The 19,682-nt window shown below is 45.3% G+C and overlaps 2 protein-coding genes across 2 annotated transcripts in view; both read left to right on the plus strand.

Moving 5' to 3' along the window:
- LOC137675727 (adenosine 5'-monophosphoramidase HINT2-like) overlaps positions 1-19,682 on the plus strand; it is a 406,008-nt gene that overhangs the window by 213,102 nt on the left and 173,224 nt on the right.
- LOC137675643 (unconventional myosin-Vb-like) overlaps positions 1-19,682 on the plus strand; it is a 193,713-nt gene that overhangs the window by 122,098 nt on the left and 51,933 nt on the right. The window contains 4 exon segments of the mRNA XM_068421828.1: positions 6,413-6,524; positions 8,237-8,448; positions 12,511-12,667; positions 15,391-15,630. Coding sequence (XP_068277929.1) covers positions 6,413-6,524; positions 8,237-8,448; positions 12,511-12,667; positions 15,391-15,630 — 721 coding nt within the window.

Below are 19,682 nucleotides of genomic sequence, written 5' to 3' on the forward strand. Positions count from 1 at the left end.
TTTGTTAGTGTGTACGTAAATGACTGTGATGAATGGACTCTCTTAAATGCGTAGATAGTAAATCTATCATCAGCTTCCATGGGTAAAGCATGGAAGATATCTCTGTACTATAAAACCATTCATCTTCTTTATAGAAACTGGCTACATAAAGATTAGTCTGTAGAGAATTAATTGGTGCAGATCTCCATTAATAACAAAATACTCTTTAAACCGAGTTTTTAACTTGCATTTTGTCAAAACTTTACATTTTTCTTGCTCGTTCTGGTGGTTTCCAGACAGTGGTACAATCTCAGAGAGATTTTTATTGTAGCTGTTATGTATGAAATTTATTGTTTAAGTATTCTTGGCATTTGGCTGCTTCCTCTGGTCGCTGGAACTGACTGTCAGATGCAGCACCTTTGTATGAGTTCAGTATGAAATCACAGCTGCTAAATTCTATAAATATTAAGCATTCATAATTGAAATGTATCATGGGCATCCTTGGATATAAATTTTTTTTAATAATGTGCCTTTAGCTGTCTTGCAGTCATTTCAGGGAAACCTATAAATGACTTTGGCTACCACCAGATCTGTTGCCCACTCCCAACAAATGTAACATGTAAATAGAGGTGTTTTTTCCCCCCTCATTCTGTTCTTTGAATATATTCCAGATAATTTCAAGCCATGCCAGCCTGCATGTTTTAGAGCTAATTTAAAGGCAAATCCGTTCTTCTGCAGTAAATAAGAGAAATTTTCTTCCTGAACCACAGTTTCTAAAATAATTTCACGTCAAATCTTGTCTCAGATATTCAACCCATGTGCCCCCAAACAGGCTTCAGCTCCTATAGAAACATCAATATAGTCCAGCTCCTTACTGCTTAAAATATTGATCCCTTCAGGGGACAGTACCATGTGGTGCTGGCAGGATTTCTTACATGAAGCTGGGTTTGCTCAGCAGACGGTCACTGGGATGGTCTTGGGTGATGGGGGACGATGAATTTATTTACCCTTAATGGAAAGACTTTGTGTTCAGTTATTTTAGGCCACTGAAAGAAATCATTTTATGGTTAAGTCATAAAAGCTTCAAGCTCTTATTATATTCCTCCTTTCAGCTCTGAAATAGCATTGCTGTAATCACCCTAAAACAATAGGTTGGAGATATTCTGGGTGATTGCTGACTGCTTGGAGAGATGCTTTTCAGAGGCTTCCTCAGGAATCAGAATTTCACCCCTGGTTTCTTACCTGAGCCCTCCCTTTAATTGTGAGGTTGTAATTAATCCAGCTGGCTCTGCAGCATGAGGGCTGCTCTTGGGTTCGTAGCCCCACAATTTCAGGCAGGAGCAGCCCCTTCACTTTGCACCCAGTTGTAGTTTTGTGTAAAGCATCTAAATCTTGTTTTTCAAACCACAGATACAAGGCTTAATTTGTGGCATGTGTTGTGGCTTATTCCCTCTGTCCAATTCCTGTAGGTGACAAAGAAATTGTTGGGTTGACCAAGTCTCCTTGAGCATCCTCTTTGCTGCTCAGGCCTAAGGAGGGTTTTTTCACAGGCTCAAGTTACTTTCCTGTGTCCTTCCATTCCTTTTTTTGCCTTTTCCCTTTAGTGTCCTGTGCTGACTTCAAAGCAAAACTTTTGTGTTTGAGGTTGGTTGTGCTTGATCTCAGCCCTGAGATTTTTCTTTTACTCTTTGGAAAGTTTGAGTAGTATCTGTCCAGTCCTTCGTGCCTCCGTCTCCCTCCTTCTCAATTTTACATGTACAAAAAGCCTCCTGGTTGCAGCTCTTCACCAACACCACTTGTTTGGATCTTACAACTTGATAATTATAAGGAATTGTATTTATTTAGTGGCACTTGGTGGTTTCCAGCTCCTAGCAATGAGGCATGCTCATGTTCTGTGGCAGCATCCTGAAAACCTGAGGTCTGCTTCTAATTTAATGCCTGTCAACAAGTTGTACTTGAGGTATAACCTTCCCATAGTCTCTCCTGATCTAAGCTGTGGGGTAACGTGGCACGTCTTTTGTCTTGTGCTGGAAATTGCTTTGTGGTCTAGCAGGAGGGTAATAAGTTTTCCCTTTTTTTCCTCTTCTCTGCTGAAGTTGTTGAACCTAAAAAAAAAGATGTATGTGTGCAGAAGAATAAAAAAAAGTGTGTGTGCACCAAAGCACTGAGTTTCAGTATTTCTGCACCAGAGAGATCTCCCTTGTAGGGCTGGGGGATCATGTTTGTTTCTCTCGAAGCACATAGTTGTAAGATAATTTTATACTGCTTTGAATCTGAAGTGGTTTAACTAGACATGTTACATTAAACCTGAGTGCTTTAATTGTTCCTTTCTCTGGGGGTGGGATCCTGTAACAGCACCTATAAACCCCCACAGCTTTCTTCTGCTCCTTAACTGGGACTGCAGATATTCTGGTGAAACTCCTGATGGACCAGCTGAGCCCCGGCACAGTGGAGCTTTTGTATTGATGTTCTGTGGACAATAATACAAGCAGTGTGATCTCAGGACTGTCATCTCCTGTTAAATCAGCGAGGATGGCGAGAGTGGCCTCACCGCAGCAAGGGTGAAGCAATGTTGTGCCACGGAGGTGCAGCGTTTGGCTGTGAACCTCTGGGAGATGGGGATAGAGGACTACAAAGATGATCAGAGGACTGGAGCATCTCTCTTATGAGGAGAGGCTGAGAGAGCTGGGTCTGTTCAGCTTGGAGAAGAGAAGACTGAGGGGGGATCTTATCAACACTTACAAATACCTTAGGGGTGGGTGTCAAGAGGAGGGGGCCAGACTCTTCTCAGTGGTGCCCAGTGACAGGACAAGGGACAATGGGCACAAACTGAAACATGGGAAGTTCCATCTCAATATGAGGAGGAACTTCTTTCCTTTGAGGGTGCCAGAGCACTGGAACAGGCTGCCCAGGGAGGGTGGGGAGTCTCCTTCTCTGGAGATATTCAAAACCCACCTGGACGTGACCCTGTGCAACGTGCTCTGGGTGACCCTGCTTTGTCAGGGGGTTGGACTAGATGATCTCCAGAGGTCCCTTCCAACCCCAACCATTCTTTCAGTCTGTGACTATGAATGCTGCCAACCCAGCAAAACACCCTGACAACAATCAGTGAGCATATTCCCTGCTACTTCCAATGTTTCATGTGAGACTTAATCCTAAAAAGTAATTTATCTATGTTAAAGATGGACTTAAATGGAAACGAGTGGAAAATCACTTTTTACCACCACATGAAATGAGAGCAACAGGCTCTGCAGAAAGATCCTTTATGCAGTGATTTATGATCTGTTTTAAAGGAATTTCTGCAAGTATCTGACTCTTGATCTGTGGGATCTCCATGGCTGTCTCAGTGCAGGAAGATGATAGGTCTGACTCTGGCAGGTTAATTGGGAGTATTTCCTCCTTCTCATTTCTCCCCCCTCCCAAGCTCTCCTTGCCTTGAGTAATACCTGAGCCAGGCAGGAGGTCTTCAGCATTGTGCGCTTGGCTGCGTGCCTCGGGCACTGTGTGCTCTGCTTCTCCTGTCAGGTTTGATTTGGAGCTGCGCAAAGCCTCCGATGTGCTTAAAATGAAAAGGGGTTTTATTTGCGCAAAGCAAAAGGATTAAGGTGTGGGTACAAAATGGGAAATGTAATTATAAAACGAAGGCATTTAGAAAGCAAGTTTACACTTAAACCCTATATGACATGAGCCCATAGTCTTGCATAATCTTTGTGTTCAGTTTTGCAGTATGTCACACCAGAGAGAGCTCCCCATAGCAGATATCTTACTTTTTTTAGTGATAATCCAATGCTTTTGGTCATTTGAAGGTGGGTAGCCTTGACTGTCCAGCCCCAGGGCTAGCCAACGTAGACAGGGATGAAGTGTTCACTAAATCTGGCTACTCCAGAGCTACTCCGAGCAGTATGAGCATGGAAAACCATCTTATCACAACTCCCTTCTTGCTGCTGTCTCCCAGAGCCCTCCATCTTACTTTTTGCTTCAGGAACAACATTAAGGGCTCTCTCTCGTTTTTGCCATTCCCACATTCTTTGCAAATGGTGTCCTGGGTTCAATGTGTCCATGCAGGAATTGCGTGGTGCTTCCCAATCTGTAGCAGTGTAGCAGTCCTTTTTTCTGGTATGTCTATCTTGCCAAATATCAAATCTTCCAGCCTTCAAGAAGTTTCGTTAGAGATGAAGTATTTTATAGAGATGGCAGCCCTGAGTGTGGCAGGTGCTCAGGTGCTGGGATGTCTCACCCAGCCCCACCACTGCAAACCGGCCAAGTGGAAGGACCCATCACAAACATCGCTCTGGCCCTTTGCAATTTATTTTGCCTTTCTTCCACCATCTATTAACCTCTGGAAGCAGAAAAACAGGAAGAATTGGGTATAACTAGAGCACAAGTCACATGAGGAGCAGCTGAGGGAACTGGGGTTGTTTAGCCTGGAGAAAAGGAGGCTGAGGGGAGACCTTATCACTCTCTACAACTACCTGAAAGGAAGTTGTAGCGAGGTGGGAGTCGGTCTCTTCTCCCAGGTAACAAGTGATAGGACGAGAGGAAATGGCCTCAAGTTGTGCCAGGGGAGGTTTAGATTGGATATCAGGAACAATTTCTTCAGGGAAAGTGTTGTCAAGCATTGGCACAGGCTGCCCAGGGAAGTGGTGGAGTCCCCATCCCTGGAGGGATTTAAAAGCTGTGTAGATGTGGTGCTTAGGGACATGGTTTAGTGGTGGGCTTGGCAGTGCTGGGTTGATGGTTGGACTTATAGAATCATAGAATGGTTTGGGTTAGAAAGGACCTTAAAAATCATCTAGTTCCAACCCCCCTGCCATGGGCAGGGACACCTTCCACTAGACTAGGTTTCTCAAAGCCCCATCCAACCTGGCCTTGAACACTGCCAGGGAGGGGGCATCCACAACTTCTCTGGGCAGCCTGTGCCAGCGTCTCACCACCCTCACAGGAAAGAATTCCTTCCTAATATCTAATCTAAATCTCCCCTCTTTCAGTTTAAAACCGTTCCCCCTTGTCCTATCTCTCCATGCCCTTGTAAAAAGTCCCTCTCCAGCTTTCCTATAGGCCCCCTTCAGGTCCTGGAAGGCTGCTAGAAGGTCTCCCCAGAGCCTTCTCTTCTCCAGGATGAAGGGCCCCAACTCTCTCAGCCTGTCTTCATAGGAGAGGTGTTCCAGCCCTCTGATCATCTTCATGGCCCTCCTCTGGATTCGCTCCAACAGCTCCATGTCCTTCTTCTGTTGGGGCCCCCAGAGCTGGACACAGTACTGCAGGTAGGGTCATGATGATCTGGGGTCATGATCAGGTAGGGACTTGATGATCTTAAAGGTTCTTCCCAACCAAAACAATTCTATGATTCTAATAACACAAAAATAAAGGCATGCATGGGGCTGCTGGGCTGAGGAGAGTAGGTTTCTATACGGCTGATGTTCATACAGAGTGTGTATCCTCATTTTGGTGCTCCTGTGCTCTGCCAGAACATCCGTGTGGGTGAGGGTCAGGCTCACAGATGGTTTCAGTGAGTGAGGGCAGAAATCAAAATCTCTGCAATTCTCTCCCATCTTCCTTTGATGTTTGTTATGCACATTTTTTTGAAATAACTATGGCCTTACTTGACCTTGCTGGAAATGCCTAGTGTTTTAATTAAAAAGTCGGGTTTTGAGGGGTCCATAACTCACTATGTTAATTTGGAGAAGGCTGAAACTTGGCAGATGCTGAACCAATTTCAGGATCCAGTCAGCAGGCTCTACATCTGACAGCTGTGGCAGGAGGTGATATTTCCTAGCAGTAAGATACAGTGCTCTAATTCCTTCAGTTAGCGTTGCGTCTTTGGAAACTTCATTGCTGGTGACAGTGAGGCATCTTCCAAGTGGCTTCTTTGTCTTTTCAGAGTCCAAAGATTTTTGTGTTTGTTTTAAGGGTCTCGGCCACAGACTAGAGGGATTAGTCAATGAATGGATTCAACTTCTATTCAAGAGAGTTTGGAAAAGCATAATAAGGAAGAGTTCCTATTTGATTCATTATATATAATCTTATCAAGATTGGTTTTTAAATTTTTTTTGGCCAAATCAGGAGATCTGTGATCTCTTCAAAATGAGCATATCCTTTCCAAAGGGAACAGGGTTGTTGTGTTTGACTGGTAAAATGCAGCAGCTTGGGAAGCACATCAGGAGGTGTCGAAGCAAGGTAATCCATGGCCTTTCTGTTCCAGGCTAGAAAGGCACCGATAAGGGAGTTCAGTGGCAGGGGAGGGCTGAGACTGGAGGTCAGGTTTGGGGTGACCTAGCTCCTATTGGAGGGCTTTAATATATGCTGAGGGTAGTGGTGAGAGATCCCTCTTTATACGAGTTTCATGTTTTGACTCGTCTATGACTCCAAATGCTTTATTTTAAGGAAATAATGCCCAGCAGGCAGATTAACCCTGTGTATGCTTTGCTTTCAGATGGTCCTACCATGACTTTTTCAATAGGTATCGTGTTCTTATGAAAAAGAGGGATCTCTCTAAGAACGATAAGCAGCAGATCTGTCAGACCCTGTTGGAAGACCTCATTAAGGTGAGTTGGAACCAAATCTTTGGCAATGATTTTTACAGCACGGAAGCTTGTGGCTTTGATATCGTCCCCCTGTACTTGGCACTGGTGAGGCCGCACCTTGAATCCTGTGTTCAGTTTTGGGCCCCTCAGTACAAGAAAGACATTGAGGTGCTGGAGCGAGTCCAGAGAAGGGCAACAAAGGTGGTGAAGGGTCTGGAGCACAAGTCTGATGAGGAGCAGCTGAGGGAACTGGGGGTGTTTAGTCTGGAGAAAAGGAGGTTGAGAGGGAGACCTTATCGCTCTATACAACTGTCTGAAAGGAGGTTGTGGTGAGGTGGGGGTCGGTCTCTTCTCCCAGGTAACAAGTGATAAGATGAGAGGAAATGGCCTCAAGTTGTGCTAGGGGAGGTTTAGATTGGATATCAGGAACAATTTCTTCATGGAAAGGGTTATCAAGCATTGCACAGGCTGCCCAGGGAAGTGGTGGAGTCCCCATCCCTGGAGGGATTTGAAAGCCGTGTAGATGTGGTGCTGAGGGACATGGTTTAGTGGTGGGCTTGGCAGTGCCGGGTTAATGGTTGGACTTGATGATCTTAAAGGTCCTTTCCAACCAAAACAATTCTATGGTTCTATTATCTGAATTGCTCTTTCTCCTCCTACTTCACCTGCTTCTCATGCAGGTGATTCTTCAGCCTAGGCAGCCTGGGGCTTTTTTCAAAATGAGATAGTCTGGCAAGGAGGTAGTGAGAGCAAGCGTGACGTGAGATCTCTTGATTTCAGTCAAGCTGAACATACTATTTCAGTGCTGGTGAAGTCCAGAGTTTGTTATCACCAACTGTACATGAACAACTGGTCATCTCCAGAAAACTCATCCCTCCAACTCCTCCTGTGTTTTTGGCTAGCCATAGCTGGAGCACATTTTGGAGGTCCAGCTTTGGACAACATCCTGAACCTTGGTCAATCATTAAATGTCTGTTTGCACAAATGAGTAAGAGAAAAATGCAATAAATGTCCTTTCTTTATGTGTGGGAGACTTTTAATAGCCACTAATATGTAGAAAAAGCATCCCATAGATTGGGACTTTTTTCCCTTAAGCAATTAAGGAGTCTTTGCCACCTCTCCTCACCCAAACCTTACTACTCAGACTCACGTGTGTTATTTTTAAATTGCAAATGTGCACGCAAAGGTTTCTTGCTGTTGAGCAGCCCAGAATGCGCACAGCACCTTAACCAGGTTTTAACTTTTGATCTCTCTTTTCCTCGTGTGATTTTGAGGAATTTACTCAATTGGGGTCCTCTCTGCAAAAGCCATTTTCCTTATGCACCAAGTGTTTCCATTAGCTACAGAGCCATTTGCAGTGTATGTATGACTGTGTAGATGTAAGCCTTAATTTGTTTGGGAAAGAAATATTTTCTCCAAGTCCTCTGGCATTGCATTGCTCTATTTAACTTTTTTTTTAAAAAAAAAAGAAATAAACCCACCAAAATTTTCAAAATTCATATAAATATATGGAACTTAAGACTGAATCCAAGTGCTTCATTCCTCAATGGGTATATAGAAGCTTAAGTAGTTTGGAGTCTAATATCTTCATCACCCAATTAAGAAGAGATGTGAGCTGAGCTGATAAATTTAATTCAAAGTGGTTTTTTTAATCTGTATCTACTGAACAACATAGACTGAAAAAAAAAATGTTTGCCTTAATTAAATTTAGTTTCCTTTATGCTTTTGAAAAGGATCCAGACAAGTTCCAGTTTGGAGGTACCAAGATCTTTTTCCATGCAGGCCAGGTGGCATATCTGGAGAAACTGCGAGCAGATAAGTTCAGAGCTGCCACAATCATGATTCAGAAGATGGTGCGGGGCTGGCTGCAGAGGATCAAGTACAAAAGGCTGAGACAAGCTGCAATCGTCATCCAGCACTACACGCGTGGGCACCTGGCACGGAGGTGGGTCCTAGGAAGCCCTCCAAGGAAGGGCTAGCTGGGAGGTCAAGTGGAAAAACACTTCTGGGCACTTGTATTCTCAATCTGTTCCATCTTGTGGACCTTAAACTTGGGGGTTTCATAGGAAAAACATTGAAAATGCTCTGCATGAGGTGTTGCCTTTCAGCCCTGTGAAAACAAGACCCATATTGTGCATGTAGGTACCACTATGGTGAAAGTTTCTGTGCTAAGGTCAGGACTTGTTCCTGGCCCCTCTCTCCAGCTTTATTCGGGGGCAAGAGATCAAAATTCTTTGTCTCAATCTGATTTCATATCTGTATTGATTTCATTTCTAGGTGCTGGGCCAGGGTTAGAGCATAGGCAGCTAGGCTGTAATCAAGTGACTAAAGTACTCTGAGATATTTAGGTGAAAGTGTTTCACAGAACTAATATTTTTCTGGGACTGCCTCTGGCAAAGGGCATTTGGATCGGCCAGTGAGCGCTTTGCTAGTTGGTATGCGCTCCTCTTCTGCAGAGACCACATTTATGCCTCCTTGGTATCCAAGGGGAGTTCTCAGAATTGATTTACTATATACTTTGTAATGAGAAAAATCACTCCAAATCACTGGCAAAGGGGCTATTCAATAGTACAGAATAATAGAGCTCGATGTTTAACTCTGTGTGCAGGAACCTCCAGCTTCCTCGTGTTGGTGGCTTGCTGGGATTTCTGTAGCTAATGCTGCACTGGAGAGCAGGCTGCTGGTAGCAGATGTGGAGTGGGTGTGAGGGAGCAGTAAAGCAATGTAACAGCATCCCAACACACAGGTCGCCTTGCATCGTGTGCCCCTTGTTCACATCAAATGCTGCCATTCTCCTGCATCTAGCCAAGCTGGCTTCAGGCACTTTGCAGATAGGAACAAGGACTAGATTTGAGTCCTTTCAGCTTTGTTTCCCGTCTTGTTTTCTGCTTTTCTGTGTTAACTGTGTGTTTGGTTTGGAGCAGCAATGCTCTCCCTGGCTCTGAGTTAGCATCTGCCCATCAGAAGTGCTGGTACCTAATCTGCAGCCCAATTAACTCTGCTTGCACTTGGGCAGCATGACATGCCACCTGTATGCTACAAGGCTTCTGCACAGTCACTTCACTCCTGATTGCTGGATGAATGTCAGTTTCTATCAACTACTGAAGCAACTAAAGGTGAAGAACTTCGATGTTCTTTCCAAGGATTTCCTCTAAATCGTACTGTATTTTGGAAGAACATCAGAGATGCTAACTGAATTTGTGGTATTATTTGTGCTTGTGAAGGGGATTGGCATAATGGAGAATCCAGGGATGAGAGGGTCTCAAATAAGCAAAGCTGGGTAGTTCGGTGACTTTTATTTAAATCTGAGCACAGATTTTTCTTGTCCTCAGAAGTCCACGTACTTCTCTAGGGTCATGGTTGCAGGTCTCTCTCAGCAGTCTTACAGCTCACTTGAAGACAAGGCGTATGAGACCTAAGCAACAAGAGGAAGGTTAAGAAAAAGGGAGAGTCTGTGATTAACTTTAGCCTCTCTGATGGGCTCTCCATGCACAGCTACAGACTTGGACTCTATATTGACCTTTGCATCAGCCAACCATCCCTCTACAGAGGGGAGGAGGGATCCCTGGTGATGTTGAAGTGATGGGGTATGAGCTAAAAGAGGGGCTGGAAGCTGATATGCCAAAATCAGCTGCTATGGTGTTTCTTTATCGGTGATCTGGATGAGCGGATCAAGTGCACCCTCAGTAAGTTCGCAGACGACACCAAGTTGGGCGGGAGTGTTGATCTGCTTGAGGGTAGGAAGGCTTTGCAGAGGGTTCTGGACAGGCTGGATCGATGGGCCGAGACCAACTGTATGAGGTTCAACAAGGCCAAGTGTTGGGTCCTGCACTTGGGGCACAATAACCCCACGCACCGCTACAGGCTGGGAGAAGAGTGGATGGAAAGCTGCCTGGTGGAAAAGGACCTGGGGGTGTTGGTCGATGGCTGGCTGAATATGAGCCAGCAGTGTGCCCAGGTGGCCAAGAAGGCCACCAGCATCCTGGCTTGTATCAGCACTAGTGTGGCCAGCAGGACTAGGGCAGGGATCGTCCCCCTGTACTCGGCACTGGTGAGGCCATACCTCGAATCCTGTGTTCAGTTTTGGGCCCCTCACTACAAGAGAGACATTGAGGTGCTGGAGCGAGTCCAGAGAAGGGCAACGAAGCTGGTGAAGGGTCTGGAGCACAAGTCTGATGAGGAGCGGCTGAGGGAACTGGGGGTGTTTAGTCTAGAGAAAAGGAGGCTGAGGGGAGACCTTATCGCTGTCTACAACTACCTGAAAGGAGGTTGTAGTGAGGTGGGTGTTGGTCTCTTCTCCCAAGTAACAAGCGATAGGATGAGAGGAAATGGCCTCAAGTTGTGCCAGGGGAGGTTTAGATTGGGTATCAGGAACAATTTCTTCACTGAAAGGGTTGCCAAGCATTGGAACAGGCTGCCCAGGGAAGTGGTGGAGTCCCCATCCCTGGAGGGATTTAAAAGCCGTGTAGATGTGGTGCTGAGGGACATGGGTTAGTGGTGGCCTTGGCAGTGCTGGGTTAATGGTTGGACTTGATGATCTTAAAGGTCCTTTCCAACCAAAACGATTCTGTGATTCTTCAACATGTTTTTTCAGTTCACCTCTTCGTGCAGGTTTCATAGGGATGGATGTCATCTGAGTAACTGCTTTCTCCTCTCTTTTTAAACAGACCATCTCTTGTCCTCTTTAATAAGCTCTGGTTCAGTGGGTCCTAATGAGAAACCGTTGGCCTTGATGAAGAGAATATATAAGCCAATCTGATATGGCTCTTAGTTTTCATATGCTTTTCACAAAATAAAGAAGTGGATCGACTGTCTACGTAATGCCTAATGCTGAGAGTAATGAACAAATCATAAATTCAGCAAAACAAGCTAATTATCAGATTAAATGGGGGGTTTATGGGCATTTATTAACCTGTGTAACAGCAAATTGAACGTGAATTCAATTGGGAGAATTATTTACTCTCTGTGAATTGCTTGGGGCTCTGCTCATGATTGTTGCCAAACCAGCGCACACCGGTTTAAATGTCAAATCGATTTGTAGCTGTTTTCACCAAGTCAGTGGATACCCCGTGCGATGCTTGCTTTTTATAGTTAGGGAAGTGATGGAGCCAACCTGGGCATTGTTTGGCTCAAGTACGTAAGGCAAAGAGTTCAAACCAAGGGAAAAGCTGGAAAAATATTTGGTTTTAATGCTGTTTAGGAATAATGAGGTGTGTTGCTTTCTGGTGCCAGTGCTCCTGGGTGCCATGGATGCTGTCTGATTGCATACACGTTCCCATTATTCTAACGGAGACGTGCTATTATCTGCTCTTTTCTTAGCCCTACTGCTGGGATGGTCTTTCTTAAATGGGTGGGGTCTTTCTTGTGAGACCCCACCTGCAGTACTGTATCCAGCTCTGGGGCCCTCAACATAAGAAGGAGATGGAGCTGTTGGAGCGAGTCCAGAGGAGGCCACGAAGATGATCAGAGGGCTGGAGCACCTCTGCTATGAAGACAGGCTGAGAGTTGGGGCAGTTCAGCCTGGAGAAGAGAAGGCTCTGGGGAGACCTTCTAGCAGCATTCCAGTGCCTGAAGGGGCTACAGGAAAGCTGGAGAGGGGCTTTTTACAAGGGCATGGAGTGATAGGATGAGGGGGCACAGTTTTGAACTGAAAGAGGGGAGATTTAGATTAGATATTAGGAAGAAATTCTTTCCTGTGAGGGTGGTGAGGCACTGGCCCAGGTTGCCCGGAGAAGCTGTAGACGCCCCCTCCCTGGCAGTGTTCAAGGCCAGGTTGGATGGGGCTTTGAGCAAGCTGGTCTAGTGGAAGGTGTCCCTGCCCATGGCAGGGGGTTGGAACTAGATGATCTTTAAGGTCCCTTCCAACCCAAACTATTCCATGATTCTATGAAATACCATCAAGCTACTTTTGGACAAAAGGTTTTTCTCTCTGTCAGGTTTAAAACTTATTACAACAGAAAGAAGGGTAGTTTAGTTTTACTGCTAAGCTTTTTCCTCTGCTTTGCAGACTCACTGAGCACCTGAGGAGGACGAGAGCTGCCATCATCTTCCAGAAGCAGTACCGAATGCTGTGGATCCTCCGAGCTTTCCAGAGGGTTCGCAACGCAACCGTCACCATTCAGGCTTTTGCTCGGGGAATGTTTGTCAGGAGGATTTATGACAAGGTACGACTCCACGGAGTGTCTTTGCAGTAGAAAAGAGTAGGAAGAGATTTTATATTTACCTCCCCTGGCATATCATGATAATGTATTTATTGTGGCCACTTTCATGTTTTACGAGGCCAGCTGCCTCTGGTGTTTCTGGAGAGCACACGTTGATGGCGAGCATTGCCATTTAAAGCTGTGCAAGCAAAAATGAGTTTGGCAGCAGCACCTCAGCGGAGGAGCTAAATAAACTTGGTCATTTGGATGCCAGAAGGTATTGTGGAAACCTGGAAATGTCATTTGATCTAAGCCATACTCTGCAAAAACCTCCCTGGGAAATCGGATTTGTGTCTGAGCTGTGCTGCACATGCTGTTTCCAGTATAATAGGAAGACCAGTAGGGTCTGTCATGGAAGTCATCAAGTCATTTTTTGATATAAATCCCTCTTTAATTAGTTCTCTCCATTAGCTTTCTGTGTTTAAACCAGGAGCTGCAAGCAAGGAAGTAAAGGTTTGATGACAGCAAGTGATACAGTGAGAAATGAAGGGTCTAGAGTGGAAGTCTGATGAGGAGCGGCTGAGGGAACTAGGGGTTGTTTAGTCTGGAGAAAAGGAGGCTCAGGGAAGACCTTATCTCTCTCTACAACTACCTGAAAGGAGGTTGTAGCGAGGTGGGGGTCAGTCTCTTCTCCCAGGTAACAAGTGATAGGATGAGAGGAAACGGCCTCAAGTTGTGCCAGGGGAGGTTTAGATTGGATATCAGGAAAAATGTCTTCACAGAAAGGGTTGTCAAGCATTGGAACAGGCTGCTCAGGGAAGTGGTGGAGTCCCCATCCGTGGAGGGATTTAAAAGCCATGTAGATGTGGTGCTTATAGGGACATGGTTTAGTGGTGGGCTTGGCAGTGCTGGGTTAATGGTTGGACTTGATGATCTTAAAGGTCCTTTCCAACCAAAACGATTCTGTGATTCTATGAAATCATCTGTCAGGAAACTGAGAACAGCTTTGGGGAATCTTCTGCCCACTCCTCAGATCCAGCCTGACTTTGGTAGTCACCTAAGTTTATGCCTAATTGTGATCACGGGGATACTCGAAGAAGTTAGAGGCACCATGAGACAGGAGGGGAGAGCCTGCTCCTGGAGATGATGGGGTTTATCTGGACAGCTGGTGACCCACCAGAGAGATTAGGGATGTCCTCCGAAACAGAGCAGCTGGATGCGCGTGATGAAGAATTTGTGCTGCCGCTGCTTTTTCAACATCTATTTTTTAAATCAGAAGCCTCTGCCAGGGAGGCAGCTGGTCCAGCATTGAAGCTCTCTGAGATTTGAGGCAACCCAAAATCTTGATGAGGTGTAGAAGTTGGCTGAAGGTCAGGCCTCTCAAATCTGAACATCCTTAATCTCTGGAGCACCTGGATACACGTGTGGGATGTAGGTGTCGGTTCAAGTGCATGCTCAGCAACAGATGTGGGGCTGCAGGTGATGCTCCATGGGGTCAGGGCATGCCCAGCGCCCACCAAGACTTTGCTGTAAGGCTGGAATAGGTCTCCAAGGCAATGCAGTAGGGTTTCTTCTAGCTCTTTGGGCACCCCCAGCTTTCTCCATCTGTAAGAGTGCCAAGGCTGGAGACATACAAAGCTCATTTCAAAACTCCTACTGCATTGGAAGTTCACACAATTCCTTTATTCTGTATTAAAATTTGCAAGTGCAAAGAAAGTCTTAGGGCGAAACAAAAGATTTGTAAGAGAAGCTGATATGGTACCTTTGCTGATACAACTTATCCCAAACTAAGAACAGCAGCGTCTTGTAATCTTTAAATTCTCCTGTTATTTTTTTTTCCTCATCATACTGCAACATAGATCAACATAAGAAAGTTATTAACAACATGCTGGTTGTATCTCTAATATATCAGCCTTCAGTTTTAGAGGAAGGGCTTGAACTGACACTGACTGAAAAGGTTGCTGGAAATTTTTGGGGAGAAATTCAATGCAAAAGTGCCAGAAGTTTCACAAAACCAGATATAAGTTTCTAGAAATTGAATCATGCAAGAGAACTGGCTGCAGATGGTAGGGAAAGGACTCCAAGGTTTTATCTGAAGGTTATTCACATGATAAGAAATCCCACCAGGACAGCATTTATCTGCAGTATAAATTATCATAACGCAGGGGTGGAACACAGGAAAAAAAAAAATCTATAAGCCTGTTCTGATGTGAGTTATATCTGATGCTGAAGGGACAGTAAGTTTATTGCTAAGTGCTGATATGTCTGTTAATGTCTGTTTATTCTGCTAGCTGTGGAACCTGTGGATCTGTGTACTATTCCGAGGTGGTCCGTGAAGTCTCACTTGAGACCAGATGTATCCTGTCCCCATTGAGTCCTCGACTCACCAGCCAGGATTGCATCCCCTCATTTCACTGGCCAAGCAGGTCTTGACTCTTTTTAGAGAGCAGGGTATCTCCTCAGAGAGGACTCAATGCATCCTGCCTCTATCACTTGAGTGCAGTGACTGGAGAACCCCCCCAGGAGCAGGGGTTGAAGTACCCCTATAAAAGAGCATGCAAAATAACAGCCTTTATCTCCATCCATCACCCCCTGCACCTATCAGGACACTCCTGGTTGGAGGAGAAGCCCTTTTGAAGGCAGATTGGGAAGTGTTGAGTGCTGTGTTGCAGCCAAACCAAGGCTGCTGCTACCTTTACAGGTGACTTTTCTCCCTTGATTGTCCCATTTCTGTCCATGTTTTGTAGATCCTTGCAGAGCACAAAGTCACCATCCTCCAGAAGTATGCCCATGGCTGGCTGGCCCGCACTCGCTTCCACCAGGTCAGGGCTGCCACCATCGTCCTGCAGTGCTACTACCGGCGTATGAAGGCCAGGCAGGAGCTGAAGGCGCTGAAGATTGAGGCCCGCTCAGCACAGCACCTGAAGAAGCTCAACATTGGCATGGAGAACAAGGTGGTCCAGCTTCAAAGGAAGATTGATGAGCAGGTATGTCCTGAGCTGCGCTGGGACAAGTGTGGTTCTGCTTCTGCTTTGCCCCTCTTCTGTTGTCCTTCCTGGGAAGGATTTTATCTTCCCATGGTGTCTGGGAAGGATGTCATGGTGGTGGCAGCCTTCTGCTGCTGCTGGCCAGACACTTGTAAGGGTGTGACACCACTGTGGAAGTGCAGATGCACTTGGATCTTGGGTCTCCACTTTGCTGTCTGAAGACCTTGCTTAGTAAGTTGCAAAAGCTACATTGTAATTGTTGTGAGAACTGCCCAGAAGGACTTGGAGGAGGAAGATAAAATGACAATTTTGAAAGCTATTGCTTGAAAACCCAAGCTAGCTTCACGTGAGAGAGCCCTACATCAAACAGGCTTTAGGCTGGATTGTTCCATGGTGCTTTCTGCTTTGCAAGCACTGAGGATGCAGAGCCTCTGCCACAGCCTGTTGTACTGAACCCTATGTCTTGTGAGTCACATTACCTGGAAGGTAAAAAAGGTAAATTGGGTAAATGCTTTGCAAAGTAGCTTGAACATGTTTGTGTTGCTGGATGTAACAACTTTTCAGAAGCAAGAGCCACGACGAGGGGTGGGATGGGGCGATGTAAGTGATAGATGCCTGTGTGGGTGGCTCGATGGTCTTACTCTGATGACTTGATCACAGAGAGGTCTTCATCAATTGCCACTTGTCATTAATGGGCTGCAGAATAATAGTTTGATTACACACTTAGGAGGAGGGTTTTCCCCACCTACTAACCTGAGACTTTGCAAGTTACTCTGATTAAGTACCCTCTGTGTTGCTTCCTAGTGCTGTACAAGGACTTCAGGGACAAGTATAAGAAATGCTGAGTAGGGCCCAATTATATCCACTAATATTAATGGAGAAATTCATATTCACCTATATCCTTAAAATACCCTTTTACGGGCAGGAGAAACATTCTCTGTAAGTCAGGATACCTACTTATTTGTAGTACCAGTTGTTAGTAATTGCAGATTATCATTCTGGTTGGGATGTTGCTAGGAACCCTTACACATCACACGCCATTTCCTCACCGCCTTAAATCTCTCCAATCCCTGTACGACACAAGTGTTCCTGCCATGAAGAAGATGAGAAATGACCCTGCGTTGGCTCAGATACTGCCGAGTCAAGACACCCGGGGATTTGCATTACCACTGGCCGCTTGCATTGCTATATTAATTGGCTGCAACACATGCACCGCAGTAGTCTGACTTTTAAACCGCGGTGTTTAATTTTAAAATGCCTTCTTGCATACTTAGATTTTGCAGACAAACCGTAGCTTAGGAACAGAAAACCTTAGGCATAAGGGTTCTCTATATATCAGGAACGTGTTTGATATGACCCTTCATCTGGAGGGCGCTTGGTGGAATTAATGAGGACGAGTTATTTCAGGTCCATGTATTTGGGCTGGGCTCATGCAATGAGCATAAATATCTGTGGAGCTGCTGCACTTGGCAGTGGAGCAGCAGTATTAATTTTTTTTTTTTTTTTTTTAATTCCTTGCCATTTACTCCTAGGAAAAGCATGAACAATAAAGAAAAAACAATCTTTGGTTAATGTTGGCTTTCCTGTGGTAGATGATGATAGCAGCAGAAAGGGGGTATTTAGGGAAGGAGACATGGAGAGCTTTAAGTAGGCAGAAATAACGGGCTGGAGCTTGTCTCCATCTCCCTCTGTCTCTGTATGGACTGTTTTGAAGGAGTTACTTTGATTCTTTCTGTGTAACTTTTGCAGGAAAGACTTGCTGCTCTGTATTGTGGTCATCTGTCCAGTGAGCTAATTTTAACCATGGTTTCAGGAATGACAGGTTTCCCTGGGATGCTTTGGATGTGCTAATGAGCACCGTTCCAGTGGACTTTCTTTTCAGTGCACTGGATTTTTTCTGGCAGCACTGAGTTTGTTGCATCATATTTTCCCTGAGGTATCTGATTCCAGTCCTTGCTAATCTATAAACACAACCTTTTAAAATGCCATTTAACTTTTTAAGGAAAAAAAAATGCAGGTAACCTGGAGAGCTGCAGCTGTATCATTTTCTGACTAGCTATGGAAGAAAATGTTTCTATTCCTCCTAATTTAGCTCATGCATGACTAGAGAGATGCAATACTCCATGTGCCCCCGAGGAAGAGATCTTTCTTGGAAAACATTAAAACCTGTTATTTTATGTCAGCCGCAGCTCCCATGCTCTAGCATCCATAACTGGGCCCTATTTAATTCAGTTTCTAAATCAGGTGAGGGCTTTTTTTCGCACACACAAGAAAGTTTTAAATCTATTTTGCTGTGAAATCTCCAAACTAGACCACTTTTTTCTTTTTTTTTTTGGTTCTTTTCAGTTAAGTGAGTTTTTTTTTAAAATGTGTATGTTGCAGCTACCTGAGACACTTTTAAGGCTGTTACCTAATTTAGGATCATAGAATCGTTTTGGATGGAAAGGACCTTTAAGATCATCAAGTCCAACCATTAACCCAACACTGCCAAGTCTACCACTAAACCATGTCCCTAAGCACCACATCTACACGGCTTTTAAATCCCTCCAGGGATGGGGGACTCCACCACTTCCCTGGGCAGCCTGTTCCAATGCTTGACAACCCTTTCAGTGAGGAAATTGTTCCTGATATCCAATCTAAACCTCCCCTGGAGCAACTTGAGGCCATTTGAGGAGGGCGACCAAGCTGGTGAAGGGGCTGGAGGGTCTGACCTATGAGGAACGGCTGAGGGAACTGGGGTTGTTTAGCCCGAAGAAGAGGAGGCTCAGAGGTGACCTTATTGCAGCCTACAACTACCTGAAGGGAGGTTGTAGTGAAGTGGGAGTCGGCCTCTTCTCCCAGGCAACTAGTGATAGGACAAGAGGACATAGCCTCAAGCTTCGCCAGGGGAGGTTCAGGTTGGACATTAGGAAGAATTTCTTCTCAGAAAGGGTCATTAGACATTGGAACGGTACATGAAGATGATTAAGGGAGTGGAACATCTCCCTTATGAGGAGAGGCTGAGGGAGCTGGGTCTCTTTAGCTTGGAGAAGAGGAGACTGAGGGGTGACCTCATTAATGTTTATAAATATGTAAAGGGCAAGTGTCAAGAGGATGGAGCCAGGCTCTTCTCAGTGACATCCCTTGACAGGACAAGGGGCAATGGGTGCAAGCTGGAACACAGGAGGTTCCACTTAAATATGAGGAAAAACTTCTTTACTGTAAGGGTGACTGAACACTGGAACAGGCTGCCCAGAGAGGTTGTGGAGTCTCCTTCTCTGGAGACATTCAAAACCCGCCTGGACGCGTTCCTGTGTGATATGGTCTAGGCAATCCTGCTCCGGCAGGGGGATTGGACTAGATGATCTTTCGAGGTCCCTTCCAATCCCTAACATTCTGTGATTCTGTGATTCTGTGATAATGATTTAAAATAAAGCAAGTTCAAGGTTAATGAGATCTCTTGAGCAATCTCTGACTGCAGTGGGGACCAGCCGTGTCGGTACAAGACAGTAAATGCTCTCTCGTGTCTCTGGTAGCAAACAACAAGAAAAATCATTCCTGTGCGTTTATCTGAGATCTGGATTGCCATCTCCATCTCAGTTGGCTGTTATGTAAAATCATACACGTAAACCTTGGGACGCAAAGCCATAAAACATTGTGTGTCAGAACAAGCAGAGACTGGGGGGAGCAGCGGAGATTTGTGAACCAGAGTGATTATTGCCATTGTCCGCGGAGCTTTACTCTCTGAATGGATCTCTTTGGGAAATGGCTTTGGTCGTGCAGAAACGTTAATTCCTTAATATCACACAGATGGTGAATTTTTATATTCACTAATAATTCATTACAGGGGAGCAAAGGAAATGATGTTATTGTCCCTCATTTACTTGTTTTTCTATTTGAGATGTGTCTTAATCTTGCTTCAGGGTGCTGAGACTGCAGTGAGAGAGAGATGCTTTGGGAGGTCACCTAGAGAGGGGCCAGAAGGATGATCAGAGCGGTGGTAGAAGGAATCAAAGAATCACAGGCTGGTTGGGGTTGGAAGGGACCTCTGGAGATCATCTACTCCAACCCCC

The sequence above is a fragment of the Nyctibius grandis genome, chromosome W (genome assembly GCF_013368605.1).
Source record: "Nyctibius grandis isolate bNycGra1 chromosome W, bNycGra1.pri, whole genome shotgun sequence".
In the NCBI taxonomy this organism is placed as follows: Eukaryota; Metazoa; Chordata; class Aves; order Nyctibiiformes; family Nyctibiidae; genus Nyctibius; species Nyctibius grandis.